Below are 25,375 nucleotides of genomic sequence, written 5' to 3'. Positions count from 1 at the left end.
CCAGAGCCTGACTGCCCTAATGTTCTCATTTCCAGACTGAATTTATTCACATGCAGATTGCACCCAGTTATCTTGTGCCAGAATTGTCCTCTGGCTTCAATGGCTCTTTTCCCTCACTGCTGTTTGACCCCCTGATGTTTTATAGACAGCAATCACATTATCACACTACTTCTCAGCTTTTGCTTTGCTGGGCTAAGCTGGCTGAGCACTCTGTGACTGCTCTTCTAGTACATACTCTCACTTCCCATGATTGACTCTACAATCTTTTTCTGTATTATCCCACTTGCTGGAGTTTGGTGCCCCAGCCCTGCATACAGGATGCACTGGCAGTTCTCCACCTTGGCCCAGAAGTACCTCAAGTTCCATCTAGGAGTACACTTGCCCTTTCTCACACCTGCATCTTCTCAGCAGCTACTTGAAGTCAACTCACTTGTGCAATGCACTCATTTCCCAGTCTGCAGCACCTTCTGCATGTATGACCCTGCCTTTGTACCACTGCATTTCATCCCACCAGAACCACTCAATTAGTTTTCCATCTTTCAGATCTTTCTTCCAATCCTTCTTGATCCTTCACCAAGGTGGCATTGTCTTCCAGCCTGGTGTCAGCTGCACAAAATTTCAAGAGCACAATCATAATAGAGGATTCTGTACTCACTGGCTGGTATCAGCTGCAGGGAAGATGCCTGCCTACTCTGGAAAAACCATTTGGGTAAGTTTTGGGTAATGAAGAAATTTGGTTTGGATATGAAGATAGTCATTGTGATGTTTCTTTATAATCTCTCATCAAACTTTGTCTGTCTGTCACATTGAATTAAAATATTTTCCTTGGTTAGTACTTAATCACCGTCTTGGATGGAAATGATGTCAAGCATTAACCTCATCAATTAAAGGCTCAAGGTAAGTTTAAAGTTGCATTTATTTCATTTTCCTTGCTTGACAACCATTACTCCCAAGGGGTTTCCAGAACAAATAATCACATTGCAAGCACAAAGCTGGCATTTCCCAGACAAGCACATTGGTGAACTGAAATTCATGCCTATGTTTTTCATCAGCCAAGCACACGGGTTCAGATCCTGGGATTAAGCAAGGATGGATGGCCAAAGCAAATCCATTATTCAGTCTAAATGAAGAGTCCTGGAAGCTTTTTGTACTGAACTGTTTTTTATCAGGAGGCCCAGTTTCTGGGCTGAAACATTCCCAGCTCCAGAGAGAGAAGCTACTGTGACCTTCAGTGGCTTCTGAGGACAGCTGGAGCCATCTAGGCTGGAAGTCAGTCTCTCTCTCTCTTCCTCCTGCACAGGCAATCAGCTGCCCATCCTCATTAGGTGCCAAGAGCAGCAGATTATGGCTTCCTAGAGAAGCCAAATTGGTGCTGTCATGAATTACTGTAAGTGCTTGTTCCACACTCTTCAATAATGTCTTTCATTAGGATCTGATCAGAAAGCAATATGTATTTTATTAGCGTATGTTCCCTGGTCTAAGGAAGAGCAGACCTAGCCTTCACTCTGTCAGAGAGGCAGTTAAGCACAAGCCTTTACTAAGGTTCTGTTCTACTGTCTCACAGCCTTATTTTCAACCCTGAAGGCACATGCAGTCCTTCTGTTTCAGACTGGAAGCTCTCTGCTGTTACTGCAAGCTCCTACCTGCACCTGGCTATGCACTGCAGAGCCTGAAATCCCCTGTCTATTGTATGGGCACGAGCTGGATAAGAGACAGTATCTCTCATGTTCCTCCACATCCCCCACTTGCAGAGAGCAATGGTTCCAGACTTTTTCGAGCCTCACATCTGAAAATCAGCACTGCTCAGTGCCTTACTGGATCCAACTTTATACCCATCCCTACGTCAGTAAGCACAGTCTCCTCTTCTGCCAATTTCCTTGCACTGGACACATCTGCTTGCAGCCAGACCCACCTACGTGTCTATGCACTGTGCTGTCAGCACTTCTGGCTCCAAGATAAAAAAGCAATTTGGCTCTGCACAGCCCAAGTCTGCCCAGCTGCGGTTAGGCTGAGCTCTGAGCCACCTTCCCTATAGTATGGGTGCAACTTGCAAGCAGGACATGCTCCACCAACAGGAGTTGCCATCTCCCAGGCTTCTTTTCTTGGGTTCTCAACAGAACCTGGCAGACCCCTCTGCTAGGGCACCTTCACCCTTGAAAACAACTAATAAAGGACAGGGCTGATGCTTCCTGGAGCAGAAATAGCCTTTTTGTGTGACTCTGGACTTTCCAGTCTGGTACCTGTAATGAAGGTATATAGGTAAGCATCATTCCAGCCTCTAGGCTGTCTACAAAGAGGAGGCAGAGGCAGCACAGCATTTGCAGAGGGAGCCATAAAGCCCTTCACATTGCTCCATGCTGCCTGCTTCATTTCTTTATGATACACAGCCAAAACATCCATCTAGTGCCTACTCCTGCTCCTTTGTGACTAGCTATGGGAGAGACCACATCTCTCTTCCAAACCCCTCCTCTTCACACGCTCTTATCTCCAATGTGTTCTAGGAAGTGAGAGCCGGGGGAAAAAAGAAACAAAATCAAGAACAAAACCTAAAAAGGAAACAGAAACAAAAGAAAGAAGAGATGGAATATAGGAGGGGGAGCATGAAAAGGCACAAAGATCCCCAAAGAAAAGATGGTGAAGCAGTAGGAGGAACATGGACTGACTACTGAAAACAACAGATGAGCAGAGTAAACAGGCAGAAGCTGCATCACTGCCTATCAACAGGGACTTTAAGGAAAACTCAGTACTAGCATGTATCCCTTGAAGCCACCGAAGGAGTGTGAAAAAGAGATGGACAAAAAGGACTGACTTTGATACCTGGTAACCATTTTTCATTCTGCACTCAGCTTTGCAAAACACAAGCCAAGAGCCTGCTGGATACGAACAAGCACAGTGGTGTGAAAACAACATCTCCGTCCTGCAAGGCTGCTGTGAGGGGTGTACTGGCTTGGGGAATCTGATTATTTCTTCTCTTACATTTTTCTTACCCCAAATGAACACTGAACAGCGGCGTTGGAAGCTAGAAATACATGAGATTTTCCTTCTAGATGTGTTTTAAGATCATACGAGCCTTTCTGGCAAGGTGATTTGTATTGTTCTTCTCAGTCACTCTATTCTAAACACAGCTAAAACTAGGACATCTGCTTGGATTATTCCCTTGTACTAGGAAAGCTAAACAATATCCTGCTTTCTTTCTTGCCCAGTCAAGTACTTGAACGACATTAGGAGAAGTACTTATGGAAAGTTAATGTTAAGACAAAATCTCTCTGCAAGGCACCTTATGAATGGCAAGACACCTTGTAAAACTGTCAGTACCCTGTTTTGGGCAGGTTACCTTACGCTTTGGATCTGGGTGAGACAGAGGTGGTTTTCCCCATAGGAGCCCTCACAATGCCGTGCTTTGTGTGGGTAGCTAGAAAGAACTTGGTAACACATCAGTGTTTTGGCTACTGCTAAGCAGAGTTCCCACAGCACCACCACTGTCTCTCCAACACTGTCCCCTCACCAGAAGGCTGGGGGTGGGCAAGATCTTGGGAGGGGACATCATATCCAGGACTGATGATTCAAACTGAGCAAAGGGATATGAAAGTACGACTATGATATTTGTCTTCCAGAGCAACTGCTACATGTACTGAACACCTGCTTCCCAGGAAGGGACTGGACATTGCCTGCTGATGGGAAGTAGAGAATCAGTTGTTTGTTTTCCCTTGCTTCTGCACATGGCCTTATCTTTGGGTTATTAAACTGCCTTTATCTTGACTCGTGGTTTTCTCAATCTTATTTTCTCTCTCCCTGTCCTGCTGAGGAGAGGAAGGATAGAGCAGTTTGGTAGGCAGCTGGCATCTAGCCAAGGTCAACTAACGACACTTTACTTACTTTAATCACAGAAGAGAAAAGACACCTTAAGACTGAGGCACAACTAATCCGCCACTGTTCGTATTACTAATTTTCCCAACTAACTGATTAAAAATGATCTGTGGACTAGGGAAAACCAGCTCAGGAAAACCATGTATCATATTGAAGAGCAATTTGTGAATGCAAAAAGACAGAATTAATCAAACTAATTCATTAGTTAAGCATCATTTGCTAAGCTCTCATGGGCAAAGGGAAGAAGTCCCAAGAATGGCACTGGAAACTGTTAGACTACCAAAGGGGCAAACCTTATCCCATGGCTACCAGTCATTTCCACTGAAATCACACCAGACCCACCAGTGCTGGTCAGGCCCGTGCCAAGCTTCCCTGGCCACCCTCATAGAAAACATGCTGATCCTCTGGCTGACAGGGCCAACAACAGCCACAGCCAGGCAGACACCTCCACCTGGAGTGAGTAATGGCCAGGGGAAAACTCCCTTCGTTTGTGCTGGTGGAGGCTCTGCTGTTGTCCACTTCGCCAATAGAGAGCACAAACATGAATTGTGGAAAAAGCTCCTTGTTTCCGCCCCCCACCAAACATTCAGCTATCCTGGGATCTTCCCTTATAACACAGGTGGAGAAGATGTTGTTCTAGCAGCATCCTCTGTGACAGATTTCTAGGGATGAAAAGAGAGATGGCTCAATGTGCTGTCAGCTGCAGTGACTGATGGTGTATCCCATTTCCAGGCAGCAGAGAGCACAGCTGAGGTAAGATCCTGCTGTCTTCACTCCCACGTGCCTGTGGCAAAGTCACTGCTTCACCTCCAGGTCCTGCACAGCAATCTTACCAAGCTTCAAGGACTGCTTGTCCACCATATACAATTGAGCAGCCAGCTCTCCTTCCACCAGCACATGGCTCACACTCAGTCCCAAACCTCTCCCCCTCTTGCAGCCTAGAAAGGCAGAGCCTCCTCTCCCCTCTCTTGCTTTCCCTGGCTTTGCATCTTGGTGGCTGTTCAAACCATCCACCAAGCACACCTCCCACTGACACTGGCTTATTTCTGCATCCTTTTCCACCTCTTCCTCAGGGCTGAGTCCTGCCCAGCATCACGTAGGCCACTAGCACAACTGAAAGCAATTGTCTTGAGAGCACAGATATAATCTGCCTATTCTCACTTCCTGAGCAAAAGTTGAAATTAAAAGAAAGAGCATCAGTAGGGAGATAGGATGGTTAGAACTAAAAAAAGCCCTTTTTCCACTACAGAAAACGTCTCTGCAGGTAGATGGAATTGCGTTGATTTGACATCCCATATGACAGCAGCCTGTGATCAAACATCAAACTGGGAGACAAGGTAGGCAAAAAAATAAGAAGAGGACTAGAGAAGCTTTCTGACAGATGTGATTTATAAGCCATCCTGTGACAGAAGGTCTGCTTTGAGAGTCGGTGCTGGGCAAACACTGTGAAGCCAAGCCACTGGAGTCCCCAGCCCCAAAACCAGTGAGATGGGACCAGCAGAGCCCATATCAAGTGCAAGGATGAACAGTAAAGAGATGTGGTTTGTCACATCCCATGGGTATTTCGGTCCACACAGCACCTCACATGCAGCCAAGGCCACCAAGTGCTGCTTCAGGAAAAGCCAGACTCCCTTTCTGGCTGCAGCCAGCTGGGACTGTGATACTCTAGGTAAAGGGACTCACACATCCTTGTTCCAAGTGCCCTGTCTGTGTCCTACCCTGGACATCAAACTGGGCTGTCCAATTAAGCACCCTGTCAGCTGGAGGTTTTTTTGGTGGATGTGGCACCACAAACCTATTCCCTTTTTCCAGGTAACGCCAGGTCAGTGCACCACAGAGCACATTTTATCCAGAGCAGGATGGGTCCCTTCTTAGCCCACAAGCTGCAACTCTTCTTCAAGCTTTTCATTTTCTAGTATGAAAACTAGGACAGCCCTGACTGCTTTTTAGTTAAGTCCTAAATCAGATATCACCTCAGCTCTTGCAGCATCCTCCAGCTGAAAACCCCACTGCAATACTACTGTGGGAATGCATAGGATAGGGCCAGTGAGGTCACAGTGCATCAGAGAGCCTTGGGATGAGGGCTATGGACCCAGCCTGGTCTGCAGCAGTTGCCTTGGCAATGGCAGCGTTGTGCTGCGGAGCCAGCAAAATGTCAGAGCCTTACTAAAGTGAGTTCAGCCACCCTGAACTCTGCCTTGTGCAGAGCTGTCTCCTTACCAGGTGTCCCTCTGCTCTGAGGTGCAGCCCACAGGCAACCCCCCAAGGCACCAGCTGCTCGTTTTCCCAGGAATCTTTGCCTGAAGCCACCACAGCATGTGCAGAAGAAAAGGAATTTTGTTCACCTCCCAGGATACACGGCTGGGCTGCTGCAAGACCCAACACCTGCTCAAGTGTATCACCTTTCTGCAGTCACAGCCTTTTCCAATCTGGGACCCAAAGGCATTCTCAAGCAAACATTTATGGGAAAATGTGGGTGGGTGCACTGCTCATTCATCCTCCCTTTTGCTTAGTACCACCCCCTGCTCAGCATGTAAAGAGTGGGAGAGACACCCGGCCCTCAGAGGGGTGGCCGGCTCCGACAGCTAATGAAGCCAAAGACAGGCAGCAGTAGACAGACACTGCTGAAGTGGGCTCAGAGGAGAGAAAAAGAACAACTCAGAGGCAGAAATGAAGTGATACAGATCCACAGGCCGTGGGCCTCGGCATACAACCTCTCCTGCTGCGTTGGGATGGCTATCAGCGGAGTTAACCTTGCACTCTAATCACAGTCATTAAATTCCTGCTAATGCCCCTGTCCTATGTCTGTCCAAACAGCTCTGTTATCTGTCACCTCCCCACATGGTGTGCAGGCTCCCCACTGCCACAGCTCTCATTAATGCTGCTCTGGCTGGCTGATGAGGCAAGTGGCAGCCGGCTCCCAAGCCCAGATGAGTTTTGGAGACAGCAGGGAATGTTTATCCAACATGGAGGGGATGAAAGTACAAACAAAGAGAGACCATACAATTACTCAGGCATTGCACAGGGCCAGTCTCATTAAAGACAGTCTTCCTGACAGGAATTAATCTGAAGTGACAACCCAGTGAGCTAATTTAGCAGATGGGTCTGGGGCCTGGCCCAGTGCAAATTTCAGGGGTCTGTCTAGCAGGTAGACTGAGACTGCTCTGAGGAGGGGAAAGCCAGGAAATATGTAAAGCTGGCCCAGTTTCTGGCCCGAGCCTCTGTGTGAGAAGGTACAGAGGAGACTGCAGCCTCAGGTCGCCTTGAGGGGAGCAATGAAGATTAAACTTTTGTACTGCACCAAGAGCTTCTCCTTCCTCTTTCTCTTGCAGCCTCAGGTCACGGATGGGTTCCAGCTCATTGAGTGCACAGTTATTCTGCCACTATCGCCCATAACCATAACCACCAGCCCAGCTTAGATCTTTCCTCCATGATGCAACCTGCTTGCAGTACTAGAATGGCTTTTCATTTCTCTTTAATGTTAGAGCAGAGCCCTGGGACGGGTATAAAATACACAGCGAGAAACAAGCAACTTAAAAGGCTTTTTATTTTTTAAGCAAAGATCTGGTTTGGGGAGGCTGCTTTGAATCCCCAAGCAATGAAAAGCATTTTCACTTGGAATGCAGTACTTCGGTGCCTTTTCTATGCTGCAAGAATACAGGGAAGAAAAAAAGCTGACCACACAAATAGCCAAAAAGCCTTGTGGCATCTGCCCACAACCAAACCACCCAAGGCTGTGACCTCATTGAGGTCACTGGCAGAGGTGAAGTAAGGTGTTTGGCATTTGGATCAGTTGCCTTGCAGCAAGAAAGGGAAAACCTCCCAAGCTGTCAGGACAGACGGCTGTGAGGCCCCTGCTGTTTTTCACTGGGCATGTTTTCCCCTCTGATTTGTCACTCAGCAATGCCACTGCCCAAGCCCACCTGAACGACAGCCTCCAGGAAATAACAGCCTCTTTGCCAAGATATAGAGTAGAGGCTTTACAAGAAGCTTGCTCCAAGTTGCTACCATATGCACTTTCCTGGGTCAGTGGCTCCAAGCTGTCAAGCTGCTTATCAGGTTTTAATCGAAAGTTAATTCTTATTCTACTGGAACTGGTGCGTCTGTTGTGCCTCTCAGCCTGCTCCAAAGCACTGGGATCAATCAGCTCTGGTGGAAGTGCATCTGCCCATCTTGCTGGGAGCCCCCATGCATTGCTTAGGCAACCAAATTCCCCCAGACTGCTTACAACCCCCCCAGTAAGGCCCTAGGAAGCTGCTGAACAGGAAGAATTGGAGGAGGCACGGCACCAGGCAATTAATAAGCAGCACTCTGACTCTCACCCAGCCCCATTTTCAGCAGCTGCAGCAAGCAAATTTAATTCAAGGGTTCCCAGGTGCCCTGCAAAGCATCCTGCTACTTAGGGATCTTCACATTACATATGCCAAAAGTTCCTTGAGCATACCAGGGAGTGTGAAATGAAAACTAGCAAACCAAATTGCAACCAGTGGGCATCCCAGCTGGTTTCCTTTTGGGTTCCATCTCAGAGAGAGTTAATTCTCCTCTTTCCATCCCCTCTTTCCCCTGACAGCCCCTCACCACCCCAAGACTTCAGGCTGCCACATTCGTTCATCCTTAAGGTGCTGAAGAGCCCCTGCCATGAGCACTGAGGCTGCGGAGCTCCCAGGACTGGGGGAGAAGGTGGGCTGGCTGGCTGGCTAAGCTTCCACCAGCTTGATGCTGGCAATAAATCTGTTGCATCTGGCCACGTGTAAGGCCCATTTCACCTAAGGAGAATATTCCACTTCAATCTGAGCTCCCTAGGAGGATTTTTGTGCCACCACAGCTGGTGCCTGGAAAGCCAGCGTATCCAGTGAGGAGTGTGTGCAGGCGAACAGCAGCTCCACATTCAGGCAGACAAATCCCCTTTCTTAAGAGCTCTTCAGTCAGTAACACTTTTAAGCGTTTAAGGTTTTCACAGTTATATTCACTAAGGTCACTATGTTTTGCAGTCTAACAATGGAACAGAAGGATGCAAAGCTTAGCCCAGGTGGCCCAGCACAGAGAAAAAGGTGCCATAAAGCCGCAGAATCTGCAGGACATGGGAGAGGGTGATGGAGCAAGGAAAGGAGTGAAAGATCAGAGGGTGTCACAAGGGTGCTTGGAGTCCAGGTGAGATGAGACATCACAGCAAAAACGCCAGGAAGGCAGCAAATGAACACAGGGAAGCAGTAGGCTGGATATGAGAGGGGATGTGATCCTCTGCAGCAAGGAAGTGAAAAGGGCTCCGTAAGACCTCCATGTGGCTCATGGAGGTGGAGACCTCACCAAGAAATGCAAGTGTTTTCATTGGAGAAAGGCCAGGAGGAGGCACTACCATGAAAACCTTTTCTATTGTGTCCTAGTTTCAGCCAGGACAGAGTTAATTTTTTACAGTAGTACCACAACAGTGTTTCCTGCTTGTGCTTGACAGAAGTGAGAACAAAGCTCCTCTGCCTCCTCCTCTCTCTGCCTTCCCTTATCCAGTCCCAGGCCACCATGATAACACCTGTAACCATTTCTAAGAGCCTTCCCATATATTTGACTGGGCTACAGCAGGGCCTCAGTATCATGCTCCTCTAAAACACAGCACTCAATAGCCACAACTACGTGGTGATGCTGCAAAAATTAACAGCAGTAACCAATGGGGTATGAATAAAACTGGGTGTGGGGGTGTGTGTGTGTGAGCAAGGCACTCAGCTCCTTTCTTGTTGTAACTTAAAGCAGAAAAGTGATTTCCCCTTTCTAGATCCCTATTGGTAGGAGCTCAGTGAAGAATAGAACCAAGATTACTTTTAGACACTGTGCAAAAAGAAAAAAAAACCCTCAACTTACTGGAGAAGGATAAACCCCACAAATTTGTTCATTGAGTTGCAGTGCTGATAACAGCGAAACTTGGCCCAGAGGGAAGATCTACTATGACAAACTGCCTTCATTATTAGAGGCTCCCACATGTCCCATATTATTATTAAGTACTGACAATGTGCTCCATGCAGTGTGAGTAACAAACAAAGGCTGTCCGACCCCAGAGAGCTCACAATCAAACGGAGACATAAAACTGGAGCCTACTGCGCAGAACTAGAGGAAAGAGACACTTGAATCTTTTTAATTATTTTGTTTTCTCTCTACAGTAAACAAACTTTTCCTTGCAAAATGCGTTTGCTTCCCAGCTACCACTGAATGGCAAGAACCACCAATTTTAAGCGTCCCCGTTTTTCAAAACTGTTGAATGCAGGCACTTTGCTGGGAATGGATGAAAGTCCAGCAATCCTGCTAAGATAAGGTGCTCTTTAAAAACATCAAACTCTTTTCCCTAACCTTCTCCAACCAGTGATGTCTTCAGATTTCACTCAGTCCTCTCCCCTGGCCCCCAACCCCCAGTATGATTTCTCTTCAAACTCAGAAACCTTGAAACCCACTTCTCTTCCGCTACAGAGTTCATACAGTCCAAATAGCTTAGCTACCATGACAGGATGAAAGCCCTTCTGCAACACAAACAGCCACTGACTTTTTCCTGCAGTTCCTGCCTGGAGAGCTCTTCAGCATAGTCCCTTTTTTCCACACGAGTGAGGAGGATGGAATTCCACTCATTTGAATCTTTGGCCTACAAAATCTGCAGCACCAACTAATGACTATAAGGCATTGTTCCCATTAAAACCCCACTCAAAACGCTGAGCATGAACAGCCCAATGGGGCCCGTGGGGCTTTGAAAGACCTCGACTGTACCCAACCCCAGAGGCAAAAATGAACACCGAGATGTGCACTTGGCCTGTTTCTTCCATTCAGGGGGGAAGGTGGAAGACCATCAGGATCTGCCAATTTCATCACTTTCAGCTCTTAATCAGCAAGGAGGCATTGATGTAAATGCCTCCTGAATGGCTCTCTTCCCAAGGCCATATGCTGGGGCTCCAGAAGAGCAGACCTTACCTGCCGGACTTCTAGACGGTACTTGAGGATGGGATCCACAGCATCAGGCTCCTTCTGGGTCCACTGCAAGACGTAAGAGTAATTCTTGGATTGCTTCTGGCTCAAGGTGGGGTTGGGAGTGTCATAGTAAAACTCTGGGCTATAAGCTTTTGCTGGAGGGGAAAAAAAGAAAAAAGAGGGAGGAAAGTAAAAGAGTGGGATCAAGGGGAACAAAACTTACAAAGAGACGTGGTGAGAGTGGAAGAGCTCCACTCACCAGCTTATCCACCTGCCTCTAACATGATGGACACCTTTACTGTTGCAGTAATGTGCCACCATTTTCTGTGAATCACTACTGCTTTCACAGCCTAAACTATTGGGAAGATTAACAGCCCTGCAACACCAGTGGGACATGACCAGCACCTGAGAAGGTGGGAACAACTTCAGTTCTCCAGCTGGAACCAGCTCTAATCTTTTCTCCCTTGCTTTGTAGTTTAGATTGAAGTAACTGGCATTTCTCCTGTTTCATCTGCTGCTTTACAGAGACTCCTGCTAACAAACCCTGAGGAAAGATCATTTGGCCAGTAGGTCATAGGAAAAGTGTTATTTATCACACAGAGATCATGGCATTAAAAAGGAGACCTTGCTCCTTCTGCACCTCCCCTGCCTTGGCAACACAGTGCTCCAGCCCCTTTGTAACACAACAGTCAACTCAGCAGCAAAGGGGACACTGACCTCAGCCCGGGTAAAAGCAGTGGGAGCTTTGGCAGGGGCAGAGATGTCTTTTCTAAACCCACATCTCTCCTTAAAAACAGTGCAGCAGGAGAAGGGGAACACAGGAGGAAAGACGTACCAGAGAGAAAACGAGCAGTTCAGAGAAGAAGAGACTTCCCATCATTTCCCCAGCAGCCGCTGTCCCGAATCACTATCAAAGAGAATTTGAAGGCTCCTGCCATGCAGCCCAGCAGCTGGCAGACTAATTAATGCACAGGGCTCACAGGCAACTCGAGGTCTTATCCATAACCGATTTTGCCCTATTTGAAATTACGATCATTTCACCCAGTGAACTTCAATTTTTGGAAGGTCCTGTCCTGAGCACGGCAGGAGTTGGACCTAAATGAAAGCTTAGGTGTCTGGGTTCAGGTCCAGTCTGAACCAGCAGAGACCAGAAAGATGCAAGGGATGCTGGAGAGCAGAACAGGCATGAACACCATCTCCCCAGGATGTCTGCTGCACCTTTCCACTTGAATCACAGGCCCTGCCATTCTGTGTGGTTATAATTAGGCTCGACAGGATTCAATGTTTATTTTTTATGAACTCAGATGGATAATATTGATATTTATTTCCAAGTCCTTTTTCTCTTATTATTTTTATTGACTTGAATTTTTGCGCAAGCAAGAAGTTCAGAACCACCTCAGAGACTAATAGCAGCTTATTCAACTTGTATTGACTATGGAAGTCAAGCTTCATAATGGATTTCAAAATAAAATCAGAACTGATGATAATCATTATCTTGCATGATATTAATTCCTTATTAATTGACTCCAAGATGGAAATAGAAGCTAGAAAAAAAAAGGTTTTGATAGAAATACTGCACATCAAAATACTTTCAGAACTTCCTTCTGGAAGCTTTTACTATTGCTGGAAAGTTTTGTCTTTTGCTTGGGAAGAGCTGAAGGTTATCCACTTCTGTCTTTCAGGCTCTTCTGTGCTTGTGGCTAGTGAGGGAGCAGATGATGAACAGTACGGGCTGCCCTGGTAACTTCCTCAAGAGGAATGGGTGGATGTCTCACTATCCTTCCAAAACATCTTGGAAAGCTAATCACCCATCCATAGAAGAAAATAATCCCATCCTGGTCAGATACATGTACTGTATTTTCAGTGCATCTGAACATCCCACAGTCACAAATAAGTCACTTTGTCACACAGGAAGGTTTTTGTTTTGTTGGGGGTTTTTTTTGTTGTTGTTGTTTTGTTTGTTTGTTTTTTTCTTTGTTTGGTTGGGTTTTTTTGTTTTGTTGGTTTTTTGTTTGGTTTTTTTTTTTTCCACAGAGAAAAAACAGAAACCAAAAAAGACCATGCCATTCTCCCTGCTCAGGTAGGAAGGCTGTGGCTGATGGGAATTAAAACTCCAGCAATCCTGAGCCCAAGAACAGCAGTTTGGTCACTGGAATATTTTTCAGGATGCTGTACAGGCTTAGAAGGTCTAATGAGTTGGTTAACTGTCCAGGACACAGGCAGAGATGTCTGAACAGCTACACCAGGTGCCAATATGTATTTGTTACTGCCACCAGCGAGAAATTCCTGGGAGCATTCCCAGGCTTGACAGGGATGCAGTTTTCTGTGATGGCTCATAGAGGGATATGGTTTGCTGTCAGTGATGTGAGAGTTACAAGCATATGAAAAGGGTAGACAGGGCCAAAGCTCTCAAGCAAAATCCACTGCCAGACAAATTACAGGAAATCTCAAGGAGTGAGAGCAAGGTCCTGAAAAGGGGCCCAAATAGTAGAAGTAGTTTGGGTTCCCCCTTTTCGGCAAGCATCCCAGAGTTACAGCATACCCGAGCTTCTCCAAACCCTAGGAAAGACCTGCTTCAAAATCAGGCCTCTCTAGATGTTATTCATTCTCATTTTTTCAACCCTGGATTGAAAAGTATTATATATTGGCCCTGGACTCAAACCTGAGTATTTGGGCTGAATTTATTGTTTATTAAGGTGACTTCATGGGGGACCTTTTCTAGAAAATTGTGCCCAAGTAATTTGTGGGATCATGGGAAAAGCAGATTTAGTGATCAGTTGGAGAGACCAGGTCAGATGTGCCATTTTAGATGCTATAACTCTGCCATCCCTCTTTGCAGTTGCAGGTGCTGGAGAGGAGTCCTGCTACAGCGGATGATGGATTCACAGAAAACTGTGAGCAGCAAATCCACTGAGTACCAGTGTCCATTCCCAGCTCGTGTTTTTTCTAGAAAGCATTGTGAGACACAGACAGACAGGAGTCACAGGGAAGGTACGTAATACAGCTTTTGTTTCTTTGTTTGTTTGCTTTTAAAGAGGAAATCAGATGGTCTGGAGCCTGTTGGAGGGATGTACAGAGTTTTTCACCTCCCCTTGGTCAATACTTACTGACAACACAGGTTGTCCAAGCTGGAAAGCTGATGGCAGCCTTGAGTTTAAGTCCTGTAAGTGGTCAAACACTGCTAAAATGTACGAGCGACTAGCACTTAGCTACTGCAGGTCCATCTGTCTGAACGATGGAGACAGATGTCCCTGCAGGCTTATGGAAAAACATTCCTCCTGAACAGAACGCTGGGCACAGAGGAGGCAGTAGAGGCACTGTACTGGCACCAGTTTAGGAGGAGCAAGCTTCCCATGACCCCATCCAACAGCTTGCTCGGATGTGCACTCTGTGACTTACCAGACACCTGGAAGAGGCAGGTGGAGACCCCCACGTCGTTGGAAATGCTGCACTCGTAGCTCCCACTGGTCTCCCGGCTGACGCTGTCCACCTTAAGCTCTGAGTAGTCCTGCTGCTCTGCCAGGGGCTGCGCCAGGAGGCTCCCGTTGAAGCGCCAGACGGAGGTGGCCACCTTCATGGGGCTGCCCTTGAGCATGGTGCAGCGCAGGGTGACGCTGTGCCCCATGCCCTGCCGCACATCCTGGAAGGCCGGCTCCACCACGGGGGGGACTGGAGACCCAACAGAGCAACAGACAGGGATGCCATCAGGGAACAGCTGCCTCACTCAGCACAGTCACCCCGACTGCCTCTGACAAGACAGGCACCTATGATTTCCAAGGGGATGGAGCCAGGATCCATCACACCAAAAGCCACAGTCGTATGACATTCCTTTCTGACTGGGCTGGGGCCACATTCTACCTCCCTCCCATTTGTGAGGTAGGGAGAACCTTTAGCAAGTACTCATCCCACACCAAGCACTGCTTGGAGGAGCTACCAAGCTCTGCTCTCTCATGTGAGAAGTGCAATGTCAGCAGCTATATCACAGCTTGGATTCAATCCCCAGATCTAATCAGAATAACTGGTCCTCTTACACAGCATAAAATGCACTCTCTGAGCAGGCAGGTAAGCTCCCAAGCAGTCATGTTCTTCTTGTCAGTGTCTGGCAGGGTTATCAAGGACTCTCTGTTTAGGTAGAGGGATCTGCACTGGCTCTCCCCACACACCTAAGGGGTTTTAGAGGCTCGTTCCCAAATACATTAGCACAACACATCATGGACTCGCTACAGGGACTCTGGGTCCTATTTTTATCTCTGGCAACAATTTCCTGATGTTGGGAAGTGAGTCACATCTACCCATGTCAGCTTCTCCGCCAGTAATGTGAGAATGGGAATGGTGATGCGTGTTCACCTCCTTAGCAAAGGGAAACTACTGCATCTTTAGCACTTCTTCAGCACTCGTAAAAATTTATGGGAATCTCATGATTTGGGCACGGTTGAGGCAGAACAAGGAGAAAGATTGGTATTGTTTGGGTTATTCCTTATTTAATGCAATGACAGAGGACTTCAATCTCCACAGCCATCTGAGACACGTTTCACTTGCAATAAACTCTTAATTAAAATGCTACAGCATGGGGATAACCAGAAGCTCTCCATCTAAAATGAGAAAAGCTTCCTGAACACAAAACAGCTGTTAGTCTGAATGTAAAAGAGGGAGAACGCATTTATAGCAGCTTCAGCACAATCACAACTGACCTTTTCCAGGTTCAAAGCACCTGCTCTTCCACAGACAATTTCTACGCCCTACAGATCAACAGAGCACCTGTCTCCTCTAAAGGGCCACAGAGTTGCCAAGCACAGCCAGGCCCAAAAACCTGCAACACCCAGCATCTGCAGCATCTGCCACAGACACAGCTCCACCAACAACCAATGGGTCACTCAGCATCCCTGCTGCCCTGAACATAGCGATGCTGGGAAGGGCTCCAGCACACCAGTCTCTCTTCTCCCATAGCCTGACCCCAGCAAGACTCAACAGCTCTGTGACACTAGTGGCATCTCTATTCTTCACCACAGCTGAAGGTGGTGCATGCACCGTCCCATAGGTGGACATACAGTGTCCCCTCTCCCAGGGGCACAAATGCATCTGTGGGTACAGGCAGTGTACAATCATCCCCATCATCCCCTCCACCTGGCAGCCTTTCTTTGATGAGGTTGTTTTCAAGGTACCTTGCTCTCAACTCTAAGTCGCTGGGCCCCTTGCTGCACTTAGGTGGATTAAAAGCAGCCCCTGCCTGAGCTGACACTGCCTTGCTGAGTGGCATGGTCAGCTCATTATGGATGGCTTTCCTGGAGATGTGTCTCTGCAAGTGCTCCAAGTGCTGACTTGCCTTTGGCTCACATGTCTCCCACCTCACAGTGAGAATAATGTGAGAAGTTGTTTGATTAGACCAAGTGCCATGAATGTGTCATCTCCATCCCTAGCTGCTATCCCATTTCTTCAGTCACATCTGCTCCTTAATTGAAGCTGGTGGGGTCTCACATTCTAATCTAGGCCAGCTGGTGATATAAGGGAAAAGAAAGAGAAAAAGGGCAGAGAAGAGAAAAAAGAAGGCTCAAAAAAAATGGCACAGCCACCTCAGATGTACTCAGAACAGTCTGTCTCCTGAGGAGGAGAGAGAGGGGTGGGAGAGCAGCTTCCCTCACTGCATCTGGCTGTGCCAGGTATGGGGCTGGGACAGCAGAAAAGGTCTGAAACTGGACAAAGTACCATCTGCAAGGACATGTGCTGCAAGGAAAGTGCCCTCCTGGGCCTCACTGAGGGAGTTTCTGGGGCTGGTAAAGAGTCACAAAGGAACAGGGCTGGGATGCTCCAGATGTTTCCTTAGGTCACTGGAACAGCAGGGCAGCCAAGGATGCAGAAGATATTTAATCTTCTTCAGCTGGAAAGTGGGATTTACTTGATTTGTACTGGGACAGGTTCTGAGCCTATGTTACCATCTTGCAAAGGGAATGCCTGAAAGTGCCTATCAATTAAAAATTGATTACATTTTTTCCTCTTGTCTCTGGCACTAGGAAACACCCAATGAGCATTAACTCTGCATGTAGTCCTGGAGCTCCCAGATTTTATGGAGCGAGATCTGAAGCAGGTTATCCCATCACTACAAAGTATAGAGAACTACACCGGGGTCAGTTGTTCCCCAAGGTTCCCAATGGATATGAAAACAAAGGAAAGTCAACAGCAATTACAGAGTCAGACATCAGCTCTGGCCTCCAATGCCTACCGGGGAGTTCACACTTGTTCAAGGAGGTTATACACAAAAGGCAGACTCACCACAGAGGCAGGGATTCAGTCTGTAAAACCTTGCTGCTAACAACACAGCCTTTTCTGTTTCTGTTCTTTTTCCCTGCCTTAAAGGCAAAAGAAAGCTGGTTTAAATGAGCTGGTGCTCCTACTGCCCAAACCTAGGAACTGAACAGCTCCAGTACACCTGAGACGGGGGCTGTCTTGGAGGAGAGACTGTGGCATGAGCCCTGCACAGACACCTTTAGGGAGCTGCAGAAAGGATAATGATTTTCAAGTTGCCTCTTATACTCACAGGGAAGCAGCATTCCTGCTGGCTATAAAGAAGTAGTATTTGGCTATTCTGGCTTGCCAAGCTGCCATATTGCTCTTTAAGTTTTTAGCCCAGTTCCAAAAGTGAGTCCTCATCCAGAGGCTCCTCAAATGCCTTTCTGTATCTCCCTTGAACTCCAGCTCTTTTAAGAAGCCTCCACACTGCAGGCAGCAAGTTGCTACGCTTCCAGGAGGTAAAAAACCTCTGTGCACATACAGAGCTTCAGGATCCCCTGGCAAGAAACACAGCAAACAAATATAGACAATTACTGCCCTCTCTCAGCACACAGCTTAACTCTAGAAGAACTCGCTGGCAAGAGCAGTGATGAAAGGGGTAAAGAGACAATGCTCCTCCAGCAACCTTGTTAAGTTGCAGCTGCTGCGAAACACAAGGCAGGGCAGTCTGCCTTTGCAGCAGAATTAGCTAGTTAGGAGCAATTCCAATCAGCCAAACACAGGCAACCTACTCCAGCATGCCAGGCACCCTAAAGCAAAGCTGGGCTGCAGGCAGCTCCTCACTGTGAGCCAGAGCAGATGCTCTGCACCGAAGGGCTGTTAACCTAATGCTGCTCACAGTGATGAAGGGCAGCAGCGAGAGAAGTACAACAGCAAAATGTCAAGCACGAAGGAGTGTTGCTTTGTGTCCCAATAACCTCTTATTTTCTTGGTTTTATTGGAAATAAACAGAACTGAAATGCTCATCCTGCTGGGTGGGTGAGAAGTGCACTTCCTTCCCACAGTTTAGTTATGGTCAGCTTGGTTTAAGTCTGTTTTAGTTTTAGCCTTGAGAAAGGGTAAAACTAAACTAGGGCTCTTCCTTACAAGAGCCAGAGAGCTCGACAGAGAGACCACAGTCTCTCCTTGTGCTGTCATTGTGCTGTCCTGCTTGGGCACAGCTCAGGAAGGCATACTTGGCCCTTGCAATGCTGTCAGATTGCTGCAGGTTCCTATCAAATTCAGACGCCTCCAGAAGGCAGAGATGTTTCTTTCACCAGTGATGAAGTCAGAGCATCCCAGGATAGCAGAGATGCACTTTGAAGCTTTTTACTTGTGGGGTAAATAGAGAAAAAAAAATTCCCCTAAATTAGACACTGGCAATGCTGTCGTGAGGCTGCTCAATCCGGTATGTATGAAAGGCAAGGAAAGGCTCCTGTTGGAGTGGACTGATGCACAGAAATCAGTAACAAGCTTAAAGACAAACCAGCATCTGCAGAACAGATTCACTGAGTGAACAGACCTCACACGAATTGTTCAGGCAATAATTGAGAAGGTTGAATATCCTAGATATCACGGGACAACACTACTATGCAAGACACATGCGTACTCTGCTTCCCCACTGCAGTTTGGTAACTGTGAATAGCACAACCTGCTCAAATTCCAAATGCTGGCTTGTTTTGGAAGGTTCGTCAGAGCTAGGGAGCTCTTTCACAACCTGCTCTCTCACAAGCAGCCTTGTCCCCCATGTAGCCATGTACAGCTGACAACAGCCATCTCTGTGGGTGGTGAGCTGCCAGCACTGCTCCGCTGGTCTGTGCAGCTGCCATGGGCTGCTACATTCTTATTTTGCTACAGGAATTTACTTCCCACAACACTTCCTCTGCTGCAAAGAGCACCACAGCACAGCAATGTCCAGGGGAAAAGGAGAGGCATGACTAGAAAGATGCCCTAATCAAGGTCACACACACACACTCAGATCAGACAGAAGCAGCACAGGAGTCCTGTATCCTCACCTTCAGTACCTGGTGTCCTGAATCAGGATACCTTCCATATCGGGACCCCTATCCTGGTCCTTCCATTCTTAGCCCAGGCTTCCTTGTCTGTGAGAAACACCCTCTCCTCTAACCTCCAGAACCAGTCTTTAAATTTTTATTTAAATCTAGACAGTGCAGTATGTAACACAAGTGATGAAAAGAGCAAGCTGTGCTGGATTAGAAAGCATCTTAATTTCAGCAGCTCTCATCCCACCCTACTGACTGACTACCTCAAAGCTTAGCCATGCATCACAGCACCAGCGGGACTCCTGCCTTTGGTCTTCACCATGTCCCTTGGTGAGACCCAACTGACCACTCATTTGTAGGATTAACATTGCAAACAACACATGGATAACCTGGTATGAAAGACTGCACTTAGTGGTCAGTTACAGTTATTAGCTGTGTCTTGTTATCTGAAGAAGCTGATGACAACAGGAAGTAATTTCTCTCTCTAGAAAGCAAATCAGCACAGGCAGCTATTAGGACCTTATGAGACCTATATGAGTCTATCTGGCATCTGTTTAATTTCTTATAGCTATCCTTTTGCAGTCATACTGGATGCAGTCTTCCCTAATCTTCTCTAGGCAACCAAAGCAACCTCAGCAAAGGGTGCCTTCCTTTTCCAACCCCTGGTCCCATAATTTGGGGTAATAAAGATATCACAGACAGCAAAGATACTGCAATCCTTTTCTCACAGCATGTAGAAAACTCCATGGTTTCAGCTCCAGAAGAGACCAAAAGTCTCCACCTGAACAAGCGGGAAGCCCTTTTATTGTCACGAGGCTGGGAAATCACAGCTGAGCAATTCTGTTCCTTGCAACAGCACCTACACCCCACACCCTAGGAACACACATTAGGCTCCAACAGTTTTCCACGTGGAGACAAATATCCAACCTATATTTACAAGCCCAGTCTCATATGCTTGTTTAATATATAATTGAGTAGTTAGAAGAAGGGAGATCCAAGAAGGCTTGCTCAACCTATTTCAGCTAAAAGCCAAATCTCATTCTTTCATCTTATATGACTTTTGCCTTTCCACTTCAGTCTCACCATGTATGAGGAGATAAAATCTGTGGGTTTTGCATAGCGCTTGAAAGCCAAGTTGCAAATATTGTTATTTCAAAGAAAACAAATTTGTTTGAGCACATTTTCTGCTAGACAAGTGAGTGCAGGGTCTGGAGAGACAGGGCTCAGAGAGTGTTTAGTTCTGTGCTAGTTGACTGCTTTTAAAAGAAGAGCAAATGAAATGTATTCACTACCAGCTTTTCTGCTTTCCTCTTATCCTGAACTTTCCAAGCCAATTAGCTCAACCAGTCTTCACCTAGTTTCAATAAAGAGGGATTTACTAGAGGATTTCCTCTTCTGCATGACAAATTGTGCTGATTAACACATAAGACCCCTTGCTCGCTGTACCAAGTGCTTTGAAGAAAGTCCATCCTGGGTGGGAATTTCCAGACCTTTAGCCTCACAGATATGCCTTCTCATAAAAAGACCTGTCCCAGACATGCTGGAACGCCACCCAGACTCACTGCCCAATTAATTCACCCTAACAAGACACTACAAAGACAAGTATTCTTCTACAGTGTAAAGCCACCTCATTCCCATGCCTCACTTACCTTCAAGCGCCTCGTTTCAAAACAGTACACTCCCCTAATTGAAAAAGATAAGTAGAAAAAGATGGTGCATGTACAGAAAACACACACACATTTATATGTGAGATGCATGCTGATAAGCCTCCCCCCACCCACTTACCACCCAATCAGCAAAGTTGTTCGCAGGAGAAATATAGAGGGTGAGAGTGGGCATTTCAGAGCTAATACCTTCAAGTACTGCCAGACCAATGGCATAACCCCATAGACTTTTTTTTTTTTTTTGCCACAGACTAACACAAAAATATTTTCTCTAGCTCACAGCCAATTTTGCTAATTATAACATGGTGAAGCAGCATGATGGCCAGGGTGGATCTGCCCACCCTTCATTCTCCTGCCCACCCACATACCCACAAGAGGGGAGCCCTGCCATGTGTAGCAGTGTCAGACCACCAACGCTTCGCTCAGGTTCTGCCTGTCTTCTACAAGATAACAAGGTGTCACCTCATGCCCATGCGTCTGTTATTACATGCCTCTGTTTAACAAACTGGGCTAGCAGTGACACGCTGCTCCCAATAGCATATAAATAGTTTAGATGGAAACATTCACTAACAGTCAGCCAATGATATTCTTTCCCCAAAAGCATCCTATATGCATTAACTTTTGGCAGAGAACCAGTTATCTTACTACTCAATAATTCACAGGTGAGCTACTCAGCTGGGCAGTTCTGGGAATAAAGCAACTCATTGCCAGTGCAAACTAAGGAAAAGAAAAAAACCCAACAAAATCAACCCACAAAAAAGAACGAATGAGGTTCTTCCAAAGCAAAGAATCCACATCTTCTCTCTTAGTTCATATTTTACCACTAGTTTTTTTTACTATCTAACGTAATTCCCTTGCTGCAGTTTAAGCCTACTGCAAGTCCTCCCCATAGGTATTTTCATCTCCTAGTAATCAACTCTGTACTATCTCCAGCATGTAAAGAAGGGAAAATAGAGGGAAAACAGCCTATCTATGAAGTTCATCATCCTAGGATAGACCCTCCGCATTCCCGAGAAATATTTGGAACAAATGGGAAAGGACTGGTAACCTCCCCTCCCCAGGTTTGACAGCAAACCTGGTGCTAGCTGAAGCAGGACTTTAAAGGCCAAATTTATCTCATTCTTCTTCATTGAGACACTCAGCTTAGGAATGACACCTCCCTCCAAGACGATAGAGCGAGAGGGACATCTCCAGAGGATGATTCAGATGGCAGGAATTCCTAGCTGGCATACCAGCCTCTGTCCTGTACCGGCAGGGGGAGCTTAAGGTGATGCCAGCCCTCACAACTCTGCTAGGTGGGATGAATGCAGAGCAAAACAAATGCACTGAAGTGGCAGTGCCCCACTCCCATATGAACCTCTCATGAACTCTCAGTGCCATGTTTGATGAGTTGATCAGTAAGCTGAGTCTAACACACATCTGAAACCTGGGCAGTGTATCCTGCACTTGGACAGGAGACGCCTCCTGTGCTCCAACTGCTATGTGCCACAACAGAGCTCACCTGGGAAGGAAAACAGACACCAGCCTGCACATTCCCCGTAGTGAACACAGTGAGAAATCTTTGGACTCCAGGCAATGTCCAATTAGTGCCACCACCAGGGCTCATCTCCAGAGTACGCAGCTGCCGCCTACAAGGAATTGTCTGAGTTCCCCCTTATCTCCTAGAGGCTCTCACCCCCAACCAGAGGAGCTACCGGGCAGAGGTGACTGCTTCCTCCAAGCATCAATCCAATAGCAAGAGGCTCCTATTCCATTGCCAGCTGCTGTAGCAATTCAATTGCTTCCATATATTTACACCCCTTTAATAAAAGAACTGAAATTTGTAAGCAAGGAGGCTGCAGGAGAAAAGTACCTCTGAGGACTGCAATCCTATCAAAACGAAAAGGAGTCCCTCCTTTAGAAATGCAGTTTTTGTCAGGGCTGCAGGGGATCAGAGGCTTCTGCTCACAGCTGGACCACAGCACTACCTCATCCTCTGATTTCAGTTTGAAAACTAAATTGGGACCACAAGACAATCCCTCCACAGCTGCTTTCCACACACGCAGGCAAAGCGAGAGGCAGCACAGCCAAAACCAGAAACACTGATTAAAAAATCAGACCTGCTTTAATGTTGGTGTGGTGTGATCAGAGCTGGAAAGGGGAGAGATCCAAGTCGGAAAGAGCCTGGTAGAGGAAGGCAGGCCATCCACAGCAACTGATATAATAAATTACTAACCAGCACTCCTTAATGTTTACTTTGAAGTCTTTGTTCACAGTAGCAAACATGGAGCATGGGGCAAACCTAGACCAGGAAGAGTTAATACAGTGGTTCACTGCTTATCCACAGAATGGAAAGAGGACAAGCTTCCCCACACAAAACAGGCTCTCAGCCTCTCCCTCAGGCTTAGCAGTGAATTTGGACCAAGGATGAAGAATTCTGCATGGAGCAACACTCAGTTCTCCATCACTTCTCTATCTGCTGCCTCAGAGTTCTGTTGCCAGTTGTTTAATATCCTGCTCTACTAACTGCCATCATTATCCCATTTTTCCATCCTTCACCCTTGATTGGTCTTGATTCATCTGAGGAAGATGACGACAATGAAAACATAACTGTTCCGAAAGAGGCTGAAAGGATGCTCAAACTAAAAGATTTATGGCAAACATTCAGTCTCATAGATGAAAACAGCTGAGGTCAACAGATATCAAAGCAATTTTTCCCATAAGAATTAATATAACAAGGGGGGCAGTGCATACAGGAACTCAAGAAATGCATGCAATTTAAAAACACAGGATAAGTATATACAGCATAGAGAAAGGAGAGGCAAGAACATTTTTTACTGTAAGCATTTTTACTGTCATTCTCTGGATGGTTACCGCTTCATCATTGTCATCATCATTTTCAGATGAATCAAAGCAGATCAAATCAATCATGGGCAAAGGATGGAAAAATGAGGATGGGTTCAGAAGGTCTTCAGATGAAATGGCTGAGGTCTTTCAGAACAGTGACTGGCTCCAAAAAGCCAGCTGCCAAACAGCCACCATCTCTGCCACCTGTACATCCTGTCTTTCCCCTCCATCCTTCACACCACTACCTGCATGCATTTAAAATGTGTGACAGCCATAAGGACCTTTGCCCAGCTCCTATTCAATTAATTATGAAAAAAATACTTTATCTGTCCTATTAGTACTGTCACAGTTTTCATGAATGTATCTTCAGCAGATTGCTGGTTACAGAGAATCATCTCCCCGCACTTTACTCCAAAAGCTGCTGCCTGCCTATGGAGACCGCAGAGGATCTGGCAGTCCCATTTCTTCAGGTATGGATGATATCACCCAACTCAGAGAACAATATGGACTCAAGCTATAGAGGACTTACTCCCGCACTGGTAACCTCCTGTCTTCTCTCGATGCCGGCTCCGTGTTTCCCAAGGCTCAGCAGCACACCAGCCTTGCTGCTGAAGCAGCTGCAGCCCTGTAGCTCCGGTCTTTCCCTGAATGAGGGAGAGCACTGTCACTTCAGACAGCCACAGGTGCTGTGGGCTCCCAGAAAACACTTTCCAGGGCTCGGGGTCTCCTCTGTAGCAGAGGGCACAGGAAGGAGGCCAGTGAGAGAACTAGCCACCATTCAAGGACAGCAGCCTGCTCCCTTAACCTCCCTATCTGGCTATCGGCTCTGTCCCATCTCTTCTGGACTTGGACCAGGAGAGGTAAATTTATTAACAGTCCCACTCACTGGACAAATCTGATCTGACATTCAGTTTTCCACGACTGAGCTCAAACTGAGCCAGCACAGCAGGAACTATTTGGATGAGCAGTGTGGTCACTTGCCTATCATCTCGTACAGACACTTCTTTGTGTTGACTGAGGAGAGCTTTGGCTGCAGCAAAGGTGATATGCAGGACAAGTGGGAAGGACACACTCTATTTCTTCTCCCAATTCCTGGATTTTGGTCCAACACACAAACATCTGAAGTTGGTTTCATAAGTTTTCATTATTCTCATTCCCAGCTCTGCTGGGACACAAAAGTTAAGGCTGCTACTTTCCTCATTCTGACCCACTGCATCAAGATCTGAAAGTGGATCCTGGCCTGAGTCAATCCATCAGCAATTGTCATTCTGAGGGGTTGCACCAGCACACACTGCAACACAATCCTGCTCCTTCCACCCCCTTCAAAACAAATGATAATGCCTCCCAGAATCAGATATCCCAGGTGAAAAGGATATTTTAAACCAGTTTCAGCAACATTTGCTGAAATGTCCCACTATAACGGGCAGGAAGTAAATAGAATTCTGCGTACAGTTTTGGAAAGAACCTGCGTGGACTTAAATCTGGAAATATTTGTGACTAAATCTGTGATACAAGCCAGAGAAGACGGAAAGACAGGCTATGCCTGTTTGTAAGACTCTAGCTAGGTCTATGTACCCTAATCTGAATTCATCAGTGCAAAAATGGCAGACTAACAACAGATCATAAAAATCTTAAAAATGCCACAGAAAGTAGTAAAAGATGTGGGAAAATTTCATCCAGCCAGGCCTTTGAGGGCAAGTTTGTGGTAGCACCTTGTGAATACCTGAGGAGATAAAATTACTCTCTACCCTCCATTCATGTATTGCCTAAATACACAAATCAGTTCGGTCAACCTAAGCAGATGAAACC

At 46.7% G+C, this 25,375-nt stretch overlaps 1 protein-coding gene across 2 annotated transcripts in view; it reads right to left on the bottom strand.

Annotated features, from left to right (window-relative positions):
- MDGA1 (MAM domain containing glycosylphosphatidylinositol anchor 1) overlaps positions 1-25,375 on the bottom strand; it is a 152,563-nt gene that overhangs the window by 41,799 nt on the left and 85,389 nt on the right. For both annotated transcript variants that reach the window (XM_042022943.1, XM_042022944.1), the window contains exons 9-10: positions 14,209-14,478; positions 10,813-10,964 (exon numbers count right to left, since the gene is read on the bottom strand). In XM_042022943.1, the coding sequence (XP_041878877.1) occupies positions 10,813-10,964; positions 14,209-14,478 (422 nt within the window). The remainder of the gene's footprint in view (positions 1-10,812; positions 10,965-14,208; positions 14,479-25,375) is intronic.

The sequence above is a fragment of the Corvus kubaryi genome, unplaced genomic scaffold (genome assembly GCF_017639235.1).
Source record: "Corvus kubaryi isolate FWS band 111438036 unplaced genomic scaffold, C.kubaryi_AGA036_p1.0 37232, whole genome shotgun sequence".
NCBI classification, from domain to species: domain Eukaryota; kingdom Metazoa; phylum Chordata; class Aves; order Passeriformes; family Corvidae; genus Corvus; species Corvus kubaryi.
This window is presented reverse-complemented; position numbering and strand designations above follow the sequence as displayed.